This window comes from Stylophora pistillata, chromosome 5, assembly GCF_964205215.1.
Source record: "Stylophora pistillata chromosome 5, jaStyPist1.2, whole genome shotgun sequence".
NCBI classification, from domain to species: Eukaryota; Metazoa; Cnidaria; class Anthozoa; order Scleractinia; family Pocilloporidae; genus Stylophora; species Stylophora pistillata.
Genome location: NC_142523.1, coordinates 15,554,911 through 15,571,754, shown reverse-complemented (window position 1 = coordinate 15,571,754; position 16,844 = coordinate 15,554,911). Strand labels below are relative to the sequence as shown.

The window sequence follows — 16,844 nt, the reverse complement described above, 5'->3', positions numbered from 1 at the left end:
CGCTCAACCATGAATATGGTAACATCCATTATCAGAACCCAAGCATTTTGTCCGAGAAAGCTGATCACTGAGCCAGCAGCTCTGAAAACGAAGCCGACTATCGAACCAATGAGACCTGGTAAAATTCCAGCGATCTTTTTTCCAAGAGTCTTCAGCCCGTTCCCCACCCCTTTTGCAACAGTCTTTAGACCTTTTGTCAATGTGCTCACAATCACTCCAATCGTTGTTCCAACTGCCAAAACAACAGCAGAGACTGTAAAACCATACTTTTTGAAGATGTTTCTAACTCTCTCACGGAGCGATAATCTTTCTTCTAGACTCTCTCTTTCATTCTCAAGTGCATCAATCTGCTCTTGATTTTCTGCTATCCTTTCTCTTGCTCGTTCTCTTATAGCAGGGTTTTCATTCTCATCATCAGCAATATCTCGATCATCTTGAATTGACTTTTGTAGCTTCTCAATTTCTTTATCTTTCTGTGCAATCAAAACCTCTCGCTCTGGACCAAGTGATTTTTTAATTTCTTTTGAGAGACTTGGATTCAACCTCTGCTCATTTGTGCCTCTTTCTTCAGTAAACAAAGGATATGTCTTCTTGCCTTGACCAAACATCTTCACCTGCAACCTTCCTTTCTTGCTATAAGAAACTTCAAGTTCTGAAGCTTTTGCCTCAGGAAAAATTGTAGTAAGTGTTTCCCATGCATTCTCATTTGAAGTTAAAACTCGCGAACCAAAAATATCACCTTCAATAAAAGATGTCTTAGCAGTTTTTGTGCCCGTTTCTTGCTCTCTGTTCATTGTCGTCATTGGAATTTCTTCGCCTGAGAGCCCTGGAGTTGAATTCTTGTCTGGTTGAAAAGGTGTTGTTGTGTCACCTTCATCTGCTCCCGCCTCACTTCGTTCGTCATCATCATCATCATCATCATCATCATTATGTTCTAACAGAGGATCAGTATCTCCAAAATCTGCCATTTTTTAAAATATCTTTTATAAAAAAATGGAAGTCAGTGAAAGAATTGGCCCAAGTTTTGAAAAAAAGATGTCAATCGCTCTCAAGGCAGACCGCGTGATTCACAGAGTAACACTCAACCCGAATAGTGCTTCCCCTGGTGAGGTCCTCAGAGTTCCAGTTCCAAAGCTTGATAATGGAGTAGTACTTGTGCCTGGATCGCTCGCACTCGTCTTCCACTTGACAGTCAGTGGGCATGCAATGCACACTTATCAATGCTTATCATGGTTTCCTTAGCGCAAAGCAACTAAATCACTACCCCCCCCGGATGGGTTGCTAGTCCATTGCCAGGTGCCCCCCCCCCTTGCATTTCACCCAACTTCCCTGATAATTTGCCAGTATGAATTTGTACTTCAGAATGCGACATATTGACCCAGCCAGATTACCAATGTAGCAAGAGCTCTTATCGATCGACTGACTTTGAAGTTCGCAGGAGAAATTGTCCAAGACACTGATGGTTATGATTTATTCAAGCTTTGGGAAGACCTCTTCTTGACTGAGAATGAGAGGGCAAACATGTTCAGAGAAGGTATTCAGTCTGAAGATCTTTCGAAAATCAGATGCAGCGCTGGAGATAAGAAGACTTCGGGCGTTGATAAAGAAAATAAGCTCAATGAAGTGTATAGAAACATATACAGGATTCCATTGGATCATGATATTTTGAAAGATCATGGAGTCTTTTTCCCGAGAGCTCTTTCTGATGAGCTTCTCTTCGAGCTCAGGCTTGCACCTGCTGGTAGTGTTGTGAAGGGATCCGACCCAACAAAACTTTATTATAAATTGACTGACATCCAGCTTGAGTATGAAGTCATTCACAGTCAAAAACTCGCTGATGAAGCCTTTCTAACTACAAAAATGGAAAGAGATTCATGTACGAGCATATCATTCATCTCAAGACAATCTCAATAGATAAAGGTTCCGACACGATCATTAATGAGAGCATCAATGTTCCAAGGAGGTCTATGAAGGGGCTTCTTCTCTTTTATGAGACATACACAGCAGGAACAAGAAATAGTGAAAAGACGTTTAATCCCAACATCACTGATGTTAAGCTGACTGTTGATGGTATTCCAAATAAGATTTACAGCCAAGGAATGCAGGCAAGAGATATGTGGGAAGAAGTCTTTAGAAGATTTGGGAAGGAGAATAGCGCGATGAATCGCAACAGACTTTTATGCTGGAGACAGGTTCGGTCTCTTTATCGATCTTAGAAGCATGAGAGACAATGATCTTCACGGTTCAGGATTGAGATTGGTGAATACAAAAGATGGAGTTCATCTTGCAATTAACAGGAAAGGATCGGGTTCAGGAAATGTTAAATGTCACATCTTCATTCTTTCTGATGCTCAGCTCAACATCGTCAACAGAGAGCTTGAAAGTGTGACATTAATAATGTGTTTTTTCTGAGATATTGTCATTAGTTTTTTCTGATGGTTCAAACGATTTTTGAGATTGTCTTGAGAATCAGTGTAATCTCAAAATTCTTCAATTTTGCTTTGAAATAAAATGCGCCAATCATTTTGCCTCAAAAACGTGTTTTTTTTTTTTTTAAATTAGATAAAAAATGAAAAAAATCAGTTTTCAACACTGCCCTGTTTTTCAGGCAATTGTGCCAGAAACCCACTGAACAAAATCTTCAATTTTTCTTTGATTTTTCTTTGAAATAAAATGCGTCAATCATTTTGCCTGAAAAACATCGTTCTTTTTTCTTAATGAGATAAAAAATCAGTTTTCAAAATTGCCCTGTTTTTCAGGCAATTGTGCCAGAAACCCACTGAATCAAATCTTCAATTTTGCTTTTATTTTGCTTTGATTTTTGAAAGAAACGGCGTCTTTCATTTTGCCTGAAAAACATCGTTCTTTTTTTTTAAATGAGATAAAAAATGAAAAAAATGAAAAAAATCAGTTTTCAAAATTGCCCTGTTTTTCAGGGTATTTTTTTTTTGAAAAAAAAAAATGTGCCAGAAACCCCCTTTTCCTACTACTCTGGTGGAGCAGAAAACAATTACAGCTCAGACGGGTTGGAGTAATTGGCAAATACTGGAAATGAAAAATGATGCAGAAATTGCAATCTATTTCCTCCCTCTCAAAGCAAAGTCTTTATTGGAGCTAAGCAGCCCTGACCCAGCTGGAGCTTATCAAGGTTTCTTTAGCGCAAAGCAACTAAATCACTACCCCCCTGGATGGGTTGCTAGTCCATTGCCAGGTGCCCCCCCCCCCTTGCATTTCACCCAACTTCCCTGATAATTTGCCAGTATGAATTTGTACTTCAGAATGCGACATATTGACCCAGCCAGATTACCAACCCAGACCTCTGACCACGAAGTCCAGTGCACTGACCATTAGATCATTTTTACAACTCGGTTTTGTTTCTTTTCCCTGGAAGGAAAATGAAGATGTGGTGGAGGCAGCTTTAAATGCAAACAGGGACAGATTTTCACTGGAGCATGCTTTACCATCCTGGACACACAGGGGAATGGCTGTGTTTCCTGAGGGTAGGTTTCATTGTAGAGTACTTCATAGCTGCTGTTTGGTCCCGTCACGCAATGTGTTCTGGTGTGGAGGAAGTTCGTTGGGTGACGAGGCTGTTTGACACGCAGTGTGCTTTGGTGCAGAGGAAGAAGGTTGCGTGAGAAGACCCAAACAAAGGCTTTCGAGGAGACTAGCGCTATAGTTAATAAAAAGGTCTTTCAACAGCAGCACAAATTTTCTTGAAACAAGGGTTTTGTAAAGTATTACGTCTCGTCTCGGGGATGATGAAATATTAGATTTTACAGAGAAGCAGAAATGGAGACAACGGTTAGGGTTTTTTGTATCCGAGGTTTGACGGAGCTCATGTAATCATTTTTGTCAACTATTTGGCTTTTCTTTCTAGGACTGTTTGACTGATGGTGTGATTTCCCAGAGAAATTTTCAATTTGGTGTCGAAAGTAGTCCAAGATTTTATTGGCTTTACTTCATTTCGCTCTGTGGTTGGTCCAGAAGACTCACGCCACTCTCTCAACCAATCAGATGCAAAACTAAAACCAGTCACGAATTGGTTGCCACTTCTCCCGCGCTTTAGGCAGTCTGGTTGTTTTTGCTCTGAGTTCTTTTAAAGTTGTTTTCCGTTCCTTTGATTGACCGTTTTGATCATTTTGGTTTTGGTTTTACGACACTGAATCTCAAAAATGTTTAGGACGGCATTTAATTAGGGGCTTGTTTCTTGTACCTTTGCAGCAGAGAGATGCATCCGAGCTTCACCTGATCAAGATTTCACCAACGGTTTTTTCGTGGCACTTTTTGTGAGGAATGGCAATGAGACTGAGTTGAATCACAAAACCTTAGAAAGCAATGGTTCACAACCTGGACGAAAAAGGAAAAGATCTCTAGAAGACGTAACACAATCAGTGAATGATGACAATAACAGCGATTCTGCACATTCATCAGCGTATGTAAATCTGTCACCGAAGAAAAAACGTCGTAAAAAGAACAAGAAACACCAAGAAGTGAATTTAGCAGAACAGTCTAGAAATATGAATTTGGGAAGAAATATCGAACGGGAAAAGGATAAAAAGAAACGTAAACGAAAAAAGAAGAATAAAAAGGTTTCTGTTTGCTCATGATACTTTCGTGATCAATTCTTCTTCTTACCCTTTTCTAAACCATACCACTGTCAATATCTAATCAACTCTCCCTGCTATCTGCTCCTCATTTTCTGGTAAATTGTTTTTGAGAATTTAATGCTGTATCAAGTACCACCTTTCTCTATTGATTTCCCCCCACATTTTGACGTCGTGTGTGATCTGATACTGCTCAGATCGTAAAAGAGCGGAAAGGAAGATAACGTTTTGAGAAAACTCGTGATTCGATTTTGGGAAGAAGAGATGTCAGGGCTCATTCGAACAGCCCCAAAGTCGTGTTTTCTTTTTTCGTTTCCAGTCTACTTATTTACTTTGTTAAGGTCCGTGTCGAATCCAAAAAGTGAGCAAGCCTCATATTTTGTCCGAATTATATTGTAAAACTAAGGAACAACTTATGCAATGAAGCCTTCCCTAGTGGTTTTACTTCTCTGAGCTGTTTTAAATCATTTTTGAAGCACTTTTATAAGTGGTCAATTTAAATTTCTCGTGAATGTTCATGTCACTAACATACATATAACAACAAACATATGAAACACATGTATGAACTGCGGTTATGAAACGTATATGTGCACGATCCTTCGCAGTAAAGCACTATTTGAGCAATAGTGAAAATCAGACCTGAAAAAAATTTCAGGCCTGTACGGGATTCGAACCACTGACCTCTGCGATACTAGTGCAGCGCTCTACCAATTGAGCTAACAAGCCAACTGGGAGCAGGCCATCAAATTAATTCGACATAAACCCGTAGATGATAAATCAAACAACAACAAACATATGAAACACATGTATGAACTGCGGTTATGAAACGTTTATGTGCACGATCCTTCGCAGTAAAGCACTATTTGAGCAATAGTGAAAATCAGACCTGAAAAAAAAAAAAATTTCAGGCCTGTACGGGATTCGAACCACTGACCTCTGCGATACTAGTGCAGCGCTCTACCAATTGAGCTAACAAGCCAACTGGGAGCAGGCCATCAAATTAATTCGACATAAACCCGTAGATGATAAATCAAACAACAACAAACATATGAAACACATGTATGAACTGCGGTTATGAAACGTATATGTGCACGATCCTTCGCAGTAAAGCACTATTTGAGCAATAGTGAAAATCAGACCTGAAAAAAAAAAAAATTTCAGGCCTGTACGGGATTCGAACCTCTGACCTCTGCGATACTAGTGCAGCGCTCTACCAATTGAGCTAACAAGCCAACTGGGAGCAGGCCATCAAATCATACGTTTCATAACCGCAGTTCATACATGTACAGGTACTGAAATTTTTTTCAGGTCTGATTTTCACTATTGCTCAAATAGTGCTTTACTGCGAAGGATCGTGCACATATACGTAACATACATATATTCATATGTTTATATTTTATTTTTTTATTTCCTTTAAATTTCTCTTCTTTTAGATGACAATTTTGTACAATCAGATTCTCCTACAATTAGATTTTCCTCTTACTAAGCTAGATTTTATTTTTTTGTACATATTTAAAATTCTTCTATTTTCCTGGGGTAGGCACGCCGCATGGGTCTGAGTGCCCATCCCTTTTGAGCTTTAATTTTTTTTTATTATTATTTTTTTTTGTTTGTATATTTTCATTTTGATCTTACCGGTTAAAGCTTGAACTACATACAGTGGAATCCCGATTTCTCGAACCCTCGGTTTCTCGAACCTCTCGATATCTCGAATCAAACCTTGTTTCCCTTGGATTTGCTTCACTTGTAATTTCAGCCTCGATTTCTCGAACCAATTTGCGTTTCTCCTGGAGGTTCGAGAAATCGGGATTCCACTGTACATACATACATACATACATACATACATACATACATACATACATACATACATACATACATACATACATTCATTCATACATTCATTCATACATGACATAAGCATTCACATACATTCATACAAACCTAGCGTAAATAATTGACCAACTCTCCCCTTGGTAAGTTTCTAACTGCGACTGCACCCTCGCCTCCCAGGGTAACATTGAATGACGTTCCTCGTGCGCAAAACAAAATGGCGGAAGATGAAGCAGCAGCGAACACCGTGGAAGAACCACTAGATCTTATTCGTTTGAGTCTAGATGAGAGGATTTATGTAAAACTGAGGAACGATAGAGAGCTCAGAGGAAAACTTCACGTAAGTATTTTCGTTCCGTAATCTTTTGTGGACCGCCATATCCAGATGTTAACAGACGGAAACATTTGAAATGGCTAATTGTGTGGGTTAACATCTTGCATTATGGAAGGCTTTTGTCTTTCCAACTACATATTAATCAGCCCCAGAGACCTCATTTTCTGATGAAAGTAACCCGTTTGTTCTTCCATCGGTAACGAAGCATCAGCTGAAATAAAACAGAATTCAACTGTACAAGCTAAAGAAGGTCGTCTTACATATATATATATATATATATATGTGTGTGTGTGTGTGTGTGTGTGTGTGTGTGACTGTAATTAATCATCAAATACTAAAATATGCAAGAACGATCTTAAATTTTTGTGTTAAATGAATAATTGTAAGTTAACTCGTGACTCCTGTAGCTTAATGGATCTTAGTTCTTTTCATAAAAAATGATTTTAGGATTTTTGAGGTTGAGGAAATGAAATTCAAAACTTTGGCAGTGTAAATTCATGATTTGATAAGCACACTCTTCAACTCAAGGAAACATCACAGGCTTTAAGTAAAAATTTTGCACCTCTCTTTATTTGGGCAAGTCCACTTGCTAGTGGTCGTTGGGTTTAACTCTTTCACTTACACTGGATCCAAAAGCTAAAATTCTCCTAACAGGTAACCATACATTTCCTCTTTGACTGTTTCGGTGAATTTGAAGCTTCATCTAGACAATGACAGCATTTTAAGTCTGTTTGTTCTATAATAATAACAATAGTTAATCTTTATTGAGGATGCCAACATCACAAAAAAGTGGTTTATAGAGGGGTCCTCTAAAGGTAACTACATAAAATATAATTACTTAAAAATAAAAAGAAAAAAATACATATCGAAAAATATGAAGATAAAACTACATTAATTTGAAAATTAACATGCGAAAAATGAAACTAATTAAAATAGTGCTTTCTTGATACCACGCTTAAATTGGCTTAAGGTGGGCATATCTCTTAGGGAAAGGGGTAAGGCATTCCAAGCGTCCGCTGCAAAATTTGTTGTTATCCAGCGCCCCCATCTTCTGTGTGCGAATGATTTGCGGATATTTCGCTTGGATCGTGTATTATAGTTATGATAGTTGCTGTTAAAAGAGCAGTGAAAAGTGTGCATAAAAAGGTTATTAACTTCTAACTGTACTTCTGTTTGGTAGTGTACTGAAACTGTTCAGAGAATGTGGCTGAAGGGATCATGTCCAAGCATTGTAGTGTCAATTTGTAATTTCAGTGTTGTAAGATGGGAAATGTGTGGCAGTTGGATTGATTTACAACTGATTAAAACCTTTCACTGTTATGGATATGAAGTATTCCTAATTTTTCTCTCCAGGCTTATGATCAGCATCTTAATATGATCTTGAGTGAGGTTGAGGAAACCATTACAACTGTAGAAATAGACGAAGAAACATATGAAGAACTTTTCAAGGTAAATACTTGTGATTTATTCTAACCAGAGTTTGAACAAAGACTGCAAGACTACAGTATTGCACCAAGTTACCAGAGAAACTGTACAATTTTTGAAACAACAATTTCAAAGATGAATTGAAGTTCTAGGCGAGGAAAAAATCCAAATGAAAGATTTTAGGATTATCAAAGATTTCCTGAAGTAAACTTCGCAAAAGGCTCTTAAGACTGCTTCTTTATTTGTTTCTCTTGAGGCAAAAGGGCCTTTTATGAAAGGTAAACAAGAGTTAGTTGGAAGTATTGTCACCATTTTGACAGGGTGACTGTAGCAATGAGCATAGCTCCTGACAATTTGATTTATGTCACTCTGTTATTTTGTTTCTCAAAAGACAACAAAAAGGAACATTCCGATGCTGTTTGTGAGGGGAGATGGAGTTATCTTAGTCTCACCACCGCTACGCGTTGGACTTTGAAATCATCAAGAATGCTGCTTTCATTGAAATATCACAACACATAGAAGTAGTAAAGGCTTTTCCAAAAAGTATTGTATTTATTGCTTTGATATTCATACATCTTTCTAAAAAAATTTGAGTCTAGTAAATAAAAGGATAATCATGTCTGAATCTATGGATTTTATTTGTTCATAAACCTTCTTAAGCAGCTTCTGAAGTAGTTGGCACACTGGATTAAGGGTCAAGAAGTTCTTGGGTAAAACACTGAAACTTGAATGTGATTGATAATTCTCCCCTCTAGCTGCTACACATTTCCTTGTAAATTAGTTAGGAGAATTTGGTGTTAGATGTTTGCTTGTGAAGTCACTTCAGCATTACTATTGCTTGATGTCTTGAGGCATGATGGAATATAGTCTTCTCTGACACTTGGCAGGTCTCCATAACTTTTTACATACTTAGGCAACTGCCAAGGGTGTAATTGGGTGGTTGTGTCCGAAAAGGGGATGTAAGGTGAATGCTAGAGCCTGTTTGTAGGCTAAATAGATCGCAGTAGGAGGTCTTCAGGCAGTGGTAGACCTTTGCTAACCAGCCTTTATTTGAAACCCCTACCTCTGAGCCAACATTTATTGCCAGTACACCTTTGCTAACTGGCCTTTTATTTGAAACCCTTACTTTGAGACAACATTTATTGCTAAGCAGAAAATGTAACTTCATCTTTAGCAGCATCATGTCATGCCTTCCACTGATGATGATCAGATCCTCGCTTGCTTTTGCTTCCTTTTCCACTGATAATCCAACAGTTAAACTCCGGGTATTTCCAAACAGGCTTGCAGTGAACTATTTACTCCACGTTCCTGCTTTAGATATTGTAATTTACTCGAAGATATTCCAAAACTGCAGGTATACTTTTAAGCTCACTGAACACTCTTCTGTCTAAAAAGGCAGAAAAAAAGATAAAAAAAACTTAGCCATACATAATGAATTGTAGCTATGGAAAACAATGAATTTTGCTTATTGGAAAATTTTGAGGAAAATATCAAATATTTCCAGGAATGTAGTGATACCTATATGGCCAAAGAAATTTCTGATTTTATTTTAAACCCAATTCCTATAAATGGTTTATATTTAGCACCCACCATTAGTGAGTTGTTTAACAGTTTACATCCACACCCTTATCCTTACCCGCTTTTGTTGTCACTTTCTCTAACATGTAAATCAAGTGATGATGAAAGTTGGAGAATGGAGTGCCAAGGGAAAGAGCAATATCGACCTGAAACAGTTCAATTGCAAACAATTCATAACATATACTTGTAGGTTAAGTCTGCACTCTGGCTTAATGGCGTATCCAGCTGGAGCTCATCAAAGTTTCCTTAGTTATGAAGTCACTAGGAGTATTTCCCCCCCCCCCCCCCCCCTGGATTGGATTCCATTCCCATGCAAAGCTACCAACCAGCATTTCATCTGGCTTCCCTGACAATTTGCCCGTACCCATATTTTATTTTCCAGCTGTGCTTTGTAGAGTACAAAATAACACGCAAGATGAATACAAATATCGCGCAACATTTGTACTCCAGAAATATCCACAAAATCTGCCTGCACTTTAAGTAACAATTTGGTGTGTTGGATAACAAATATCTTATTAGAAGTTTTTTTGTGTAGTATTGCTGAGTATTTTTACTTGTTGTTTGTATTTTGACTCACCCTACGGGCTTGTCCCAAGTACAGCACAACTCGTAAAAATACTCAGTGATACTACACAACAAAACACCTAATGAGATGTATTTATTATTCAACTACACTTTGTAGAGTATGAAGTACTAATATCACATGGTATTTGTACTCTAGAGAACAGGTTAGACAGGTTTTCTTGCATTGCACAAGCAACAAATTGGATTGAAGTTACAAAAAGTTACACAGTTTAAATCATATTTTTGACGATGAAGAGTCGGAATGGCTGGTGAATATTGATCTAAGTTTATAAGATGAATTGAACAAAGACATACCCAATCTGTGACACATTGCAGAGGAGTTGAGTGATACCCTGCAAACATTGCTGGATTGTTCAAAATTCCTCTGGCAGCCATTACACCTGCAGTAGAGCAATATATACTCAACAACAATTGCATGTATAATGTAAAGGAATATCCCAAGTTGCAATGGCATATAAAACCTTTAATCCATGAGTGATTGGCATGATTGGCATCTACACTGCAATTTTTCCTTACAATATCACATCTGAATCAAACATTAGGTTCATGAGAATAAAGAAATGATAGCCAACTCAAGAAGCTCTTGATCGTTAAACAAATTCTCCTTTTCAGCACCTTAGGAAATGTATAGAGAACAGTATGGAGAATATGCATACTAATGCTAGGGAGTACTTCTAAAGAGTTTCTAAAGACAACTTGCCAGATTAAAAGTTGAAAAATTTACCCCTGACTCCTGTTTTTTCATGGATATTTAGTACATCTGATTCTGTTTTGATATCTCCATTGGCCACAACTGGAACAGAAACACTTTCTTGAATCTGAAATAACAACATAGTGAAATGATGCAGGAACCATATCAAGAAACAGAGTGGTTGACTAAACATCATTTCCAAAAGATGCAACAGTTACTATTTAACCAATTAGTGATCCTCTCCTTAATTCTCCTGACCTTGATGTGTGATTCAGGGGTGATACTGTATGGAGAAATTAGATGCTAGTCACTCTTAGGGATAAAGAGTTCAGGGGGTTTTGGTCTGAATGGTCACACAAGTAGACATAAGACAGTCTCAGGGACTTCATTCCTTTTAACCAATATGGAATTTCTTCTTACACTATTTCAGTTCAATGGCGAGCAGGTACATTATACTTAACTGAATAATGAAAAAGAAAAAAAAAATTAAATCATAATGTTTGATCATCATAACACAAGTATTGTGACTCTCTCCTTAATTAGTCACTCTTGTAATGATTCCCAATCACAAACTTCTGTTGCAGCTATAATTTATTACTGATAGTAACTTTAACAAGAAATCCATCCTATACATTACAATTGGTAATTTTACAGCTGGTACCAGTTTTATTGCCTCCCAGTTGGCAGGTTCCCCTCTCTGTCTTGTTGTTCTTCCATGAACTGTTATCCATGCCACCCCTGCCTTTTCAGCTTGCTGACAGAGCTGCACTGTTTTACTGTCATAAGAAATATTATAGAAAAATTCACGGCCTGACTAGTGAATTTTGCATTAAATTTTCACAATAGCAACAAGTTTTTTGCTCGTGACTTGCGTCAGCAATATCCCATCATGCACAAGTGCAATTCCATGTTAATTACCCTCTCTTTGATAGCCAATCAGACTGCAAGTTTACCTCTAGCTATGCAATCCTATCCTTTATTGTGTTGTTTATAACAATTTACATACAAGATCTTTGAAAACATAATTTGAAATTAGGGTTTGCCATACCACACATGTTGTACTATATGCATTAAATTTCTTTCTATCTGCTGAACCATATTGGAAACATTTCTGTTGCTTGGTTGTAGAAATACAGGTTTAATCCTAACCAGATCCATACTCATTTGTTTTAATTTCCATTACTTTTCCCCAGCTTACAAGAAACAAATTTTCATTTGTAGCACCTAATCTATCCATATAATCTTTTATTATTGAAAAGTTTGTTCCCAAGTCAGACCCTACCTTAAATCATCATGGATTCTAATTTTGATTGACACAGGGAATCCAGGAACTCGTGCCACAGTCTGCCTCACAATGTCTTTTATTAACGCTGGTGTTCTGATCAGTTTTGCACCATATCCCTCTTGCATGGCCCACCTGGAAGACACAAAATCTTAACCATCTATGATCATTTAATGTGTAGACCCAGTTGATCCAATATCAAATTCTCCAAACAAACTTTAGAAGAATTGTATGGCAGTCAGTAAGGAGAATTGCTGATGAGATCTTGGGAGAGAAAGTGTTCACAGTTAGTGCTCTGCATTTGGGGTCCAGAGACTGGGTTCAAGATGTTACTGGCTAGGTTATGGTGTTGCGTTCCTGTGCAGGACAATTTACTCTCACAGTGCCACTTTGCACCCATGAGAATAAATTGGTACAAGCTTTAATTTATAAACTTGACACTTCTTCAAACGAAATAATTGACTAATTCTATAGCCTAATTATAGTGAAATAGAAAATGCTTGCAACTCAGAAAAATTATTTAATAGTATATATGCAGCTTGATAATGAAGCAAACTGATAAATCAAGCTAAAATCAATAACATTATATTCTTTAAAAACAAAAAGTACATTCAATTTGTTAACTAGTAACAAAATGATACCCAGCATGACTGTTAGTGATGCAATTCTACAAAAGTGAGTATTGTCAGGAAAAGCTGATAAAATGCCTGGGTGATGGACTGACATCCCATCCAGGGAGTGTACCAATGTTCCTTGTCAGTTCATGCTACAGAAACTGGGACAAGCTCCACCTGAATGGGCCACTTGGGCCAAGTGGAGACTATGATTATTTTGGGGAATTAGTTGTATCTGTTGTCTATCTGATTTGATTTGATTTTGTACATATACCAGTTGATAACTTTAATGATTAGTTACCTTTGAGGGCAGCCACAATTGAGATCAACACCATCAGAAAACCTAAACCAGAAAAAAAAAATAAAAATAAAAGTGTCACTAATATAAGCAGGATAAAGGGCCAACTTTGCCTTTGTCCTAATTTCTAAAGAAATAATAAAAAAAAAAAAAAGAGGAAAAGGTGTCAGAGCTAATTCAACCAAAAGCACAACCAACTACAGTAAAACATAAAACAAAACAAAACAAAAATTGCATTAGAGTGGATTCCTTAACTCACGGTGCTATAATTTCAGCAGCATCAGCAAAATCCTTTGGGTTGCTTGCTGCAAACTGAACTATCAAGGGGCGATCAGCTGCAAAAAAAAAAAAAGTGAGAGCAACTCAAAAATAAAGTAACAACAGAGATATGAATAAGGGGGGAGGGGGTATAGAAACTGTGCTGCTACTCAGTGGGGGGTTATAAAATGATAACTTTATCAACTGAGTTGATTATACAAATGGGCCACTGTAAATAGTTGGCCAATTCACAAGATCAACTCAGTTGATAAAACCAAATTATCTAATATTATAATTTCCAGCCGTTTACTTGCGGGTTATGTGACAATTTTGAAACCTACTGGTAGTTAAATTGAAAAAAAATTCTCACCTACCTGCATTTCCACCTCTCAAATAAATTTTAATGTATTAAGGGTGTCACAAAGTGGCACGAAAACATGATACCGACTTGAGTTTATTTGCAGTGAATGGCTTGAACCCGGGGGTAACATGTGAAGGTGTAGTCTGATCGTCCGGGTGAGCGTAGTCCTGAGAAGGACTGTTGTCGGTAATAGTGATTGACGTTTCGACAACCTGTGCGGAAGTCATCATCAGAGTCAAGTGAATGATTCTACTGACAACAATCATTCACTTGACTCTGATGATGACTTCCGCACAGGTTGTCGAAACGTCAGTCACTACCACCTACAACAGTCCTTCTCATGACTACACTCACCCAGACGATCAGACTACACCTTCACTTGAGTTTATTTCATGCACAATTAGTTGCGTGACGAACAAATTTTTATCGGCATGCATGTTAACAAAACCTTGAAAGTGACAAAAATAATCCAAGGCTATCCAGCGCATCAGTAACAAATTTAACAGTAGCTTGAGCTGAAGAGAATTTTCCCATTTTAAGGAACTTGTTAAGCCCAGTAGAACTGGAGATATTGATTTTTTTGAGAAATCAACAATTCAACATGGATGGCATTGAACAATTGCTCGCACAAAATGTGGTAATTGTGAAGAAGAGCTCCCCAAAAAACCTGTCGGCCGACAGTCGGCCGACAGACGACCAACTGTCGGCCGACTGTCGGCCGACTGTCGGCCGACAGTTGGTCGTCTGTCGGCCGACTGTCGGCCGACAGTCGGCCGACAGTTGGTCGTCTGTCGGCCGACAGGTTTTGCCTGAAATATAGGCTACCTGTCGGCCGCCAGTCGGCCGACAGTCGGCCGACTGTTGGTAATGTGTCGGTAACCTGTCGGTACCTTGTCGGTAGCTTGTCCGTGAAACGATCACACAATGTTAGGGATTCTAAGTTTGCCGTTACAAAAGCATATGGGTTTAAATTATTAATTTTTTAATTTGCGTTTGTCGCAGAGTGGCAAAACGAGGTATCGTGGTCGTTTTAGATCAAGAGTTTTTGGTCTGGTTTACCAGAAACGTTGAGTGATCCGATATTTCACTCGTAGAATCGTGCCTCGCTTGATACAACATCCAACATGTTTAATACGTTGACAATTGACTTTCAAGATTTGGTGGCTCCTAAAGGAGCCGTTTTGTGCGTGGTGAAATATACAAGATATTTCACTCGTAAAATCGTGCGCTCCTAAATCAGTTATCGCATCACGCATCCAAGTCTAATTATCGAATTGTTACGTATAGTATTTTATTACTTAACATAACGAGTAAAAAGATTCACAGTTGTATCATTTATTAAACTTGAAATTGGAAATAGCAATTCATCCCAAACCTGCAAGATAGATTACGATGCTAGCAACAAATACATACATACATACTTAACATACCATAAGAGGCCGCGTTGCATTGTTGGGCGATTGGAACGAAAGTGTTTGTATTGATACGTAGCTTATGGTTTTCAGAGTTTTTGGCCGAGTTTTCGATTAAATTATCTTCCTATGCGATTCTTAGATTGTCTGGTGTGTTGTAAATTACGCAAGTGATATATCCTATACGCATCTGATAACATTTTGGAAGAAACGTTTCTTTACATACTACCAACTTTGCCGTCGATCGGTAAGTAGGTGAAGTCTGTCGAGTCATACATCACCATTACGGATTGTTATGTCACGTTAACTGTTCGTTTTTTACACAATTTTTCTTTTTTCTTAACCTGTCGGTAGACTGTCGGCCGCCTGTCGGTCAACTGTCGGCCGACAGTCGGCCGACAGTCGGCCGACAGGTTTTTTGGGGAGCTCTTCTTCACAATTACCCAAAATGTGGCCACAAATTCGCATTCTGTTGAGTATAAAACACTGTGAATTCTAAGGCCTTTATGTATAAATTTTCTTTGCTTTTAAGGTGCAGGTTATCCACCAGTGTGGGTAATCTGCTGACTTTTTTTTTTTCGCCGTATGCAATAGTCAGCCGGTGCGGGTAATTGGCCATGCAGGTAATCGGCCGTGTGGGTAAACAGCCAGAAATTACGGTAAAAGAGAAAGACTGTTAAAATCTGTTTTCATATTTTAACCTTTTAACCCCTTAAGAGTGACTAACATCAAATTTCTCTTTACATTATCACCTGTGAATCAAACATCAAAGTCGAGAAAATGAAGGAAATGATCACACTGTAACAAATACTCATGATTGTTGAAGAAATTCTCCTTGTCATTTCAATACGAAATGTATGGAGAACAGTAAGGAGAATAGAAAAACTGATGTCAAAGTGTTAAGGGTTAAAAATCAAGTTGCACGATCGTTTTTTCACTTCCTCTTCACCTGTATTAGTGGTAAATTCCATGTCCCTGGCTTTCATTGATTTTACAAAAGAATCAGAGACTATCATCGGAGTGTATGCCAAGTCACAACCATATCTATGTTAAATAATAGAACAAAATTCTTAACGTCATCTCCTCACAATCGATTGAAAACCATAAACCACAAAATAGGATAAAAATGATAAAGATTGTCTTACCTTCTGACGAGAGTTCTAAAAGACAGCCTAAAATGGCAAAATGAAATAATAAAAATGGAGTAATAAAATATGAATTCTTACGATGGGTTTGAGGATAACTTAGATTGAGTTAAATCTATTTTACGTGAAACTGTTAAATGACTTATGATGTCTAGCCAAACCAGTAAGACAATTATGCAAATCCATTTGCCAATGAAAGAAAAAATTCGGGAATGTATATCATGAGTCCTCTCCTACTGGACTAGACGGTAAAGTGACCACGACTTACTTTGAATATCTAACCATTGGTGCACATATGCGCACTATTTTTTTCTCCTCGAAGAGTTCTAAAGGCTTCTTAAAAGTTAATTCACTGTCTTCTTCACTTTCATCGTCGTCTGCGTCCGCCATGATGAACGTTACCCAGCATGCTACTCGAAACCGA

At 38.0% G+C, this 16,844-nt stretch overlaps 3 protein-coding genes and 1 pseudogene across 6 annotated transcripts in view; 3 read left to right on the top strand and 1 right to left on the bottom strand.

Annotated features, from left to right (window-relative positions):
* Positions 1-6,728, top strand: part of LOC111324199 (28S rRNA (cytosine-C(5))-methyltransferase) — a 23,648-nt gene extending 16,920 nt beyond the window's left edge. For 2 of the 3 annotated variants that reach the window (XM_088759519.1, XM_022927693.2), the window contains exons 10-11: positions 3,392-3,500; positions 4,225-4,612. In XM_088759519.1, the coding sequence (XP_088615645.1) occupies positions 3,392-3,500; positions 4,225-4,610 (495 nt within the window). In that variant the 3' untranslated portion in view covers positions 4,611-4,612. Of the gene's footprint in view, positions 1-3,391; positions 3,501-4,224; positions 4,613-6,617 lie in introns of those variants that run through there. The other variant, XM_088759518.1, reaches the window with a different exon arrangement.
* Positions 19-2,537, top strand: LOC148730510 (uncharacterized; annotated as a pseudogene).
* LOC111324200 (U6 snRNA-associated Sm-like protein LSm3) lies at positions 6,619-8,821 on the top strand. Its single transcript, XM_088759523.1, has 3 exons — positions 6,619-6,777; positions 8,125-8,220; positions 8,588-8,821. Exons 1-3 carry the CDS (start codon positions 6,655-6,657, stop codon positions 8,669-8,671), a joined length of 303 nt encoding a protein of 100 aa, XP_088615649.1. The 5' UTR covers positions 6,619-6,654; the 3' UTR covers positions 8,672-8,821.
* On the bottom strand, positions 8,722-16,844 carry LOC111324254 (tRNA-dihydrouridine(20a/20b) synthase [NAD(P)+]-like). 2 transcript variants are annotated; one of them, XM_088759520.1, is made up of 11 exons: positions 16,689-16,844; positions 16,421-16,447; positions 16,225-16,319; positions 13,504-13,579; positions 13,248-13,289; positions 12,333-12,467; positions 11,688-11,826; positions 11,084-11,177; positions 10,654-10,739; positions 9,833-9,920; positions 8,722-9,583 (listed from the first exon to the last, which is right to left on the bottom strand). In XM_088759520.1, exons 1-11 carry the CDS (start codon positions 16,808-16,810, stop codon positions 9,510-9,512), a joined length of 978 nt encoding a protein of 325 aa, XP_088615646.1. In that variant the 5' UTR covers positions 16,811-16,844; the 3' UTR covers positions 8,722-9,509. The 2 variants fall into 2 exon arrangements, with proteins under 2 accessions (XP_088615646.1, XP_088615647.1); XM_088759521.1 differs by having other exon boundaries at positions 11,712-11,826; positions 16,689-16,843.

Bases quoted from the DNA above. Each gene is read 5' to 3' on its own strand.
- LOC111324254 (XM_088759520.1), bottom strand. From the start codon at position 16,810: ATGGCGGACGCAGACGACGATGAAAGTGAAGAAGACAGTGAATTAACT. The intron at 12,468-13,247 runs GTAACTAATCAT...TGTGTCTTCCAG, and splicing joins AATTGTGGCTGCCCTCAAAG to GTGGGCCATGCAAGAGGGAT. The intron at 11,827-12,332 runs GTAGGGTCTGAC...TTCTTATGACAG, and splicing joins AGAATCCATGATGATTTAAG to TAAAACAGTGCAGCTCTGTC.
- LOC111324200 (XM_088759523.1), top strand. From the start codon at position 6,655: ATGGCGGAAGATGAAGCAGCAGCGAACACCGTGGAAGAACCACTAGAT. The intron at 6,778-8,124 runs GTAAGTATTTTC...TTTTCTCTCCAG, and splicing joins AGCTCAGAGGAAAACTTCAC to GCTTATGATCAGCATCTTAA. The intron at 8,221-8,587 runs GTAAATACTTGT...GTTTCTCAAAAG, and splicing joins CATATGAAGAACTTTTCAAG to ACAACAAAAAGGAACATTCC.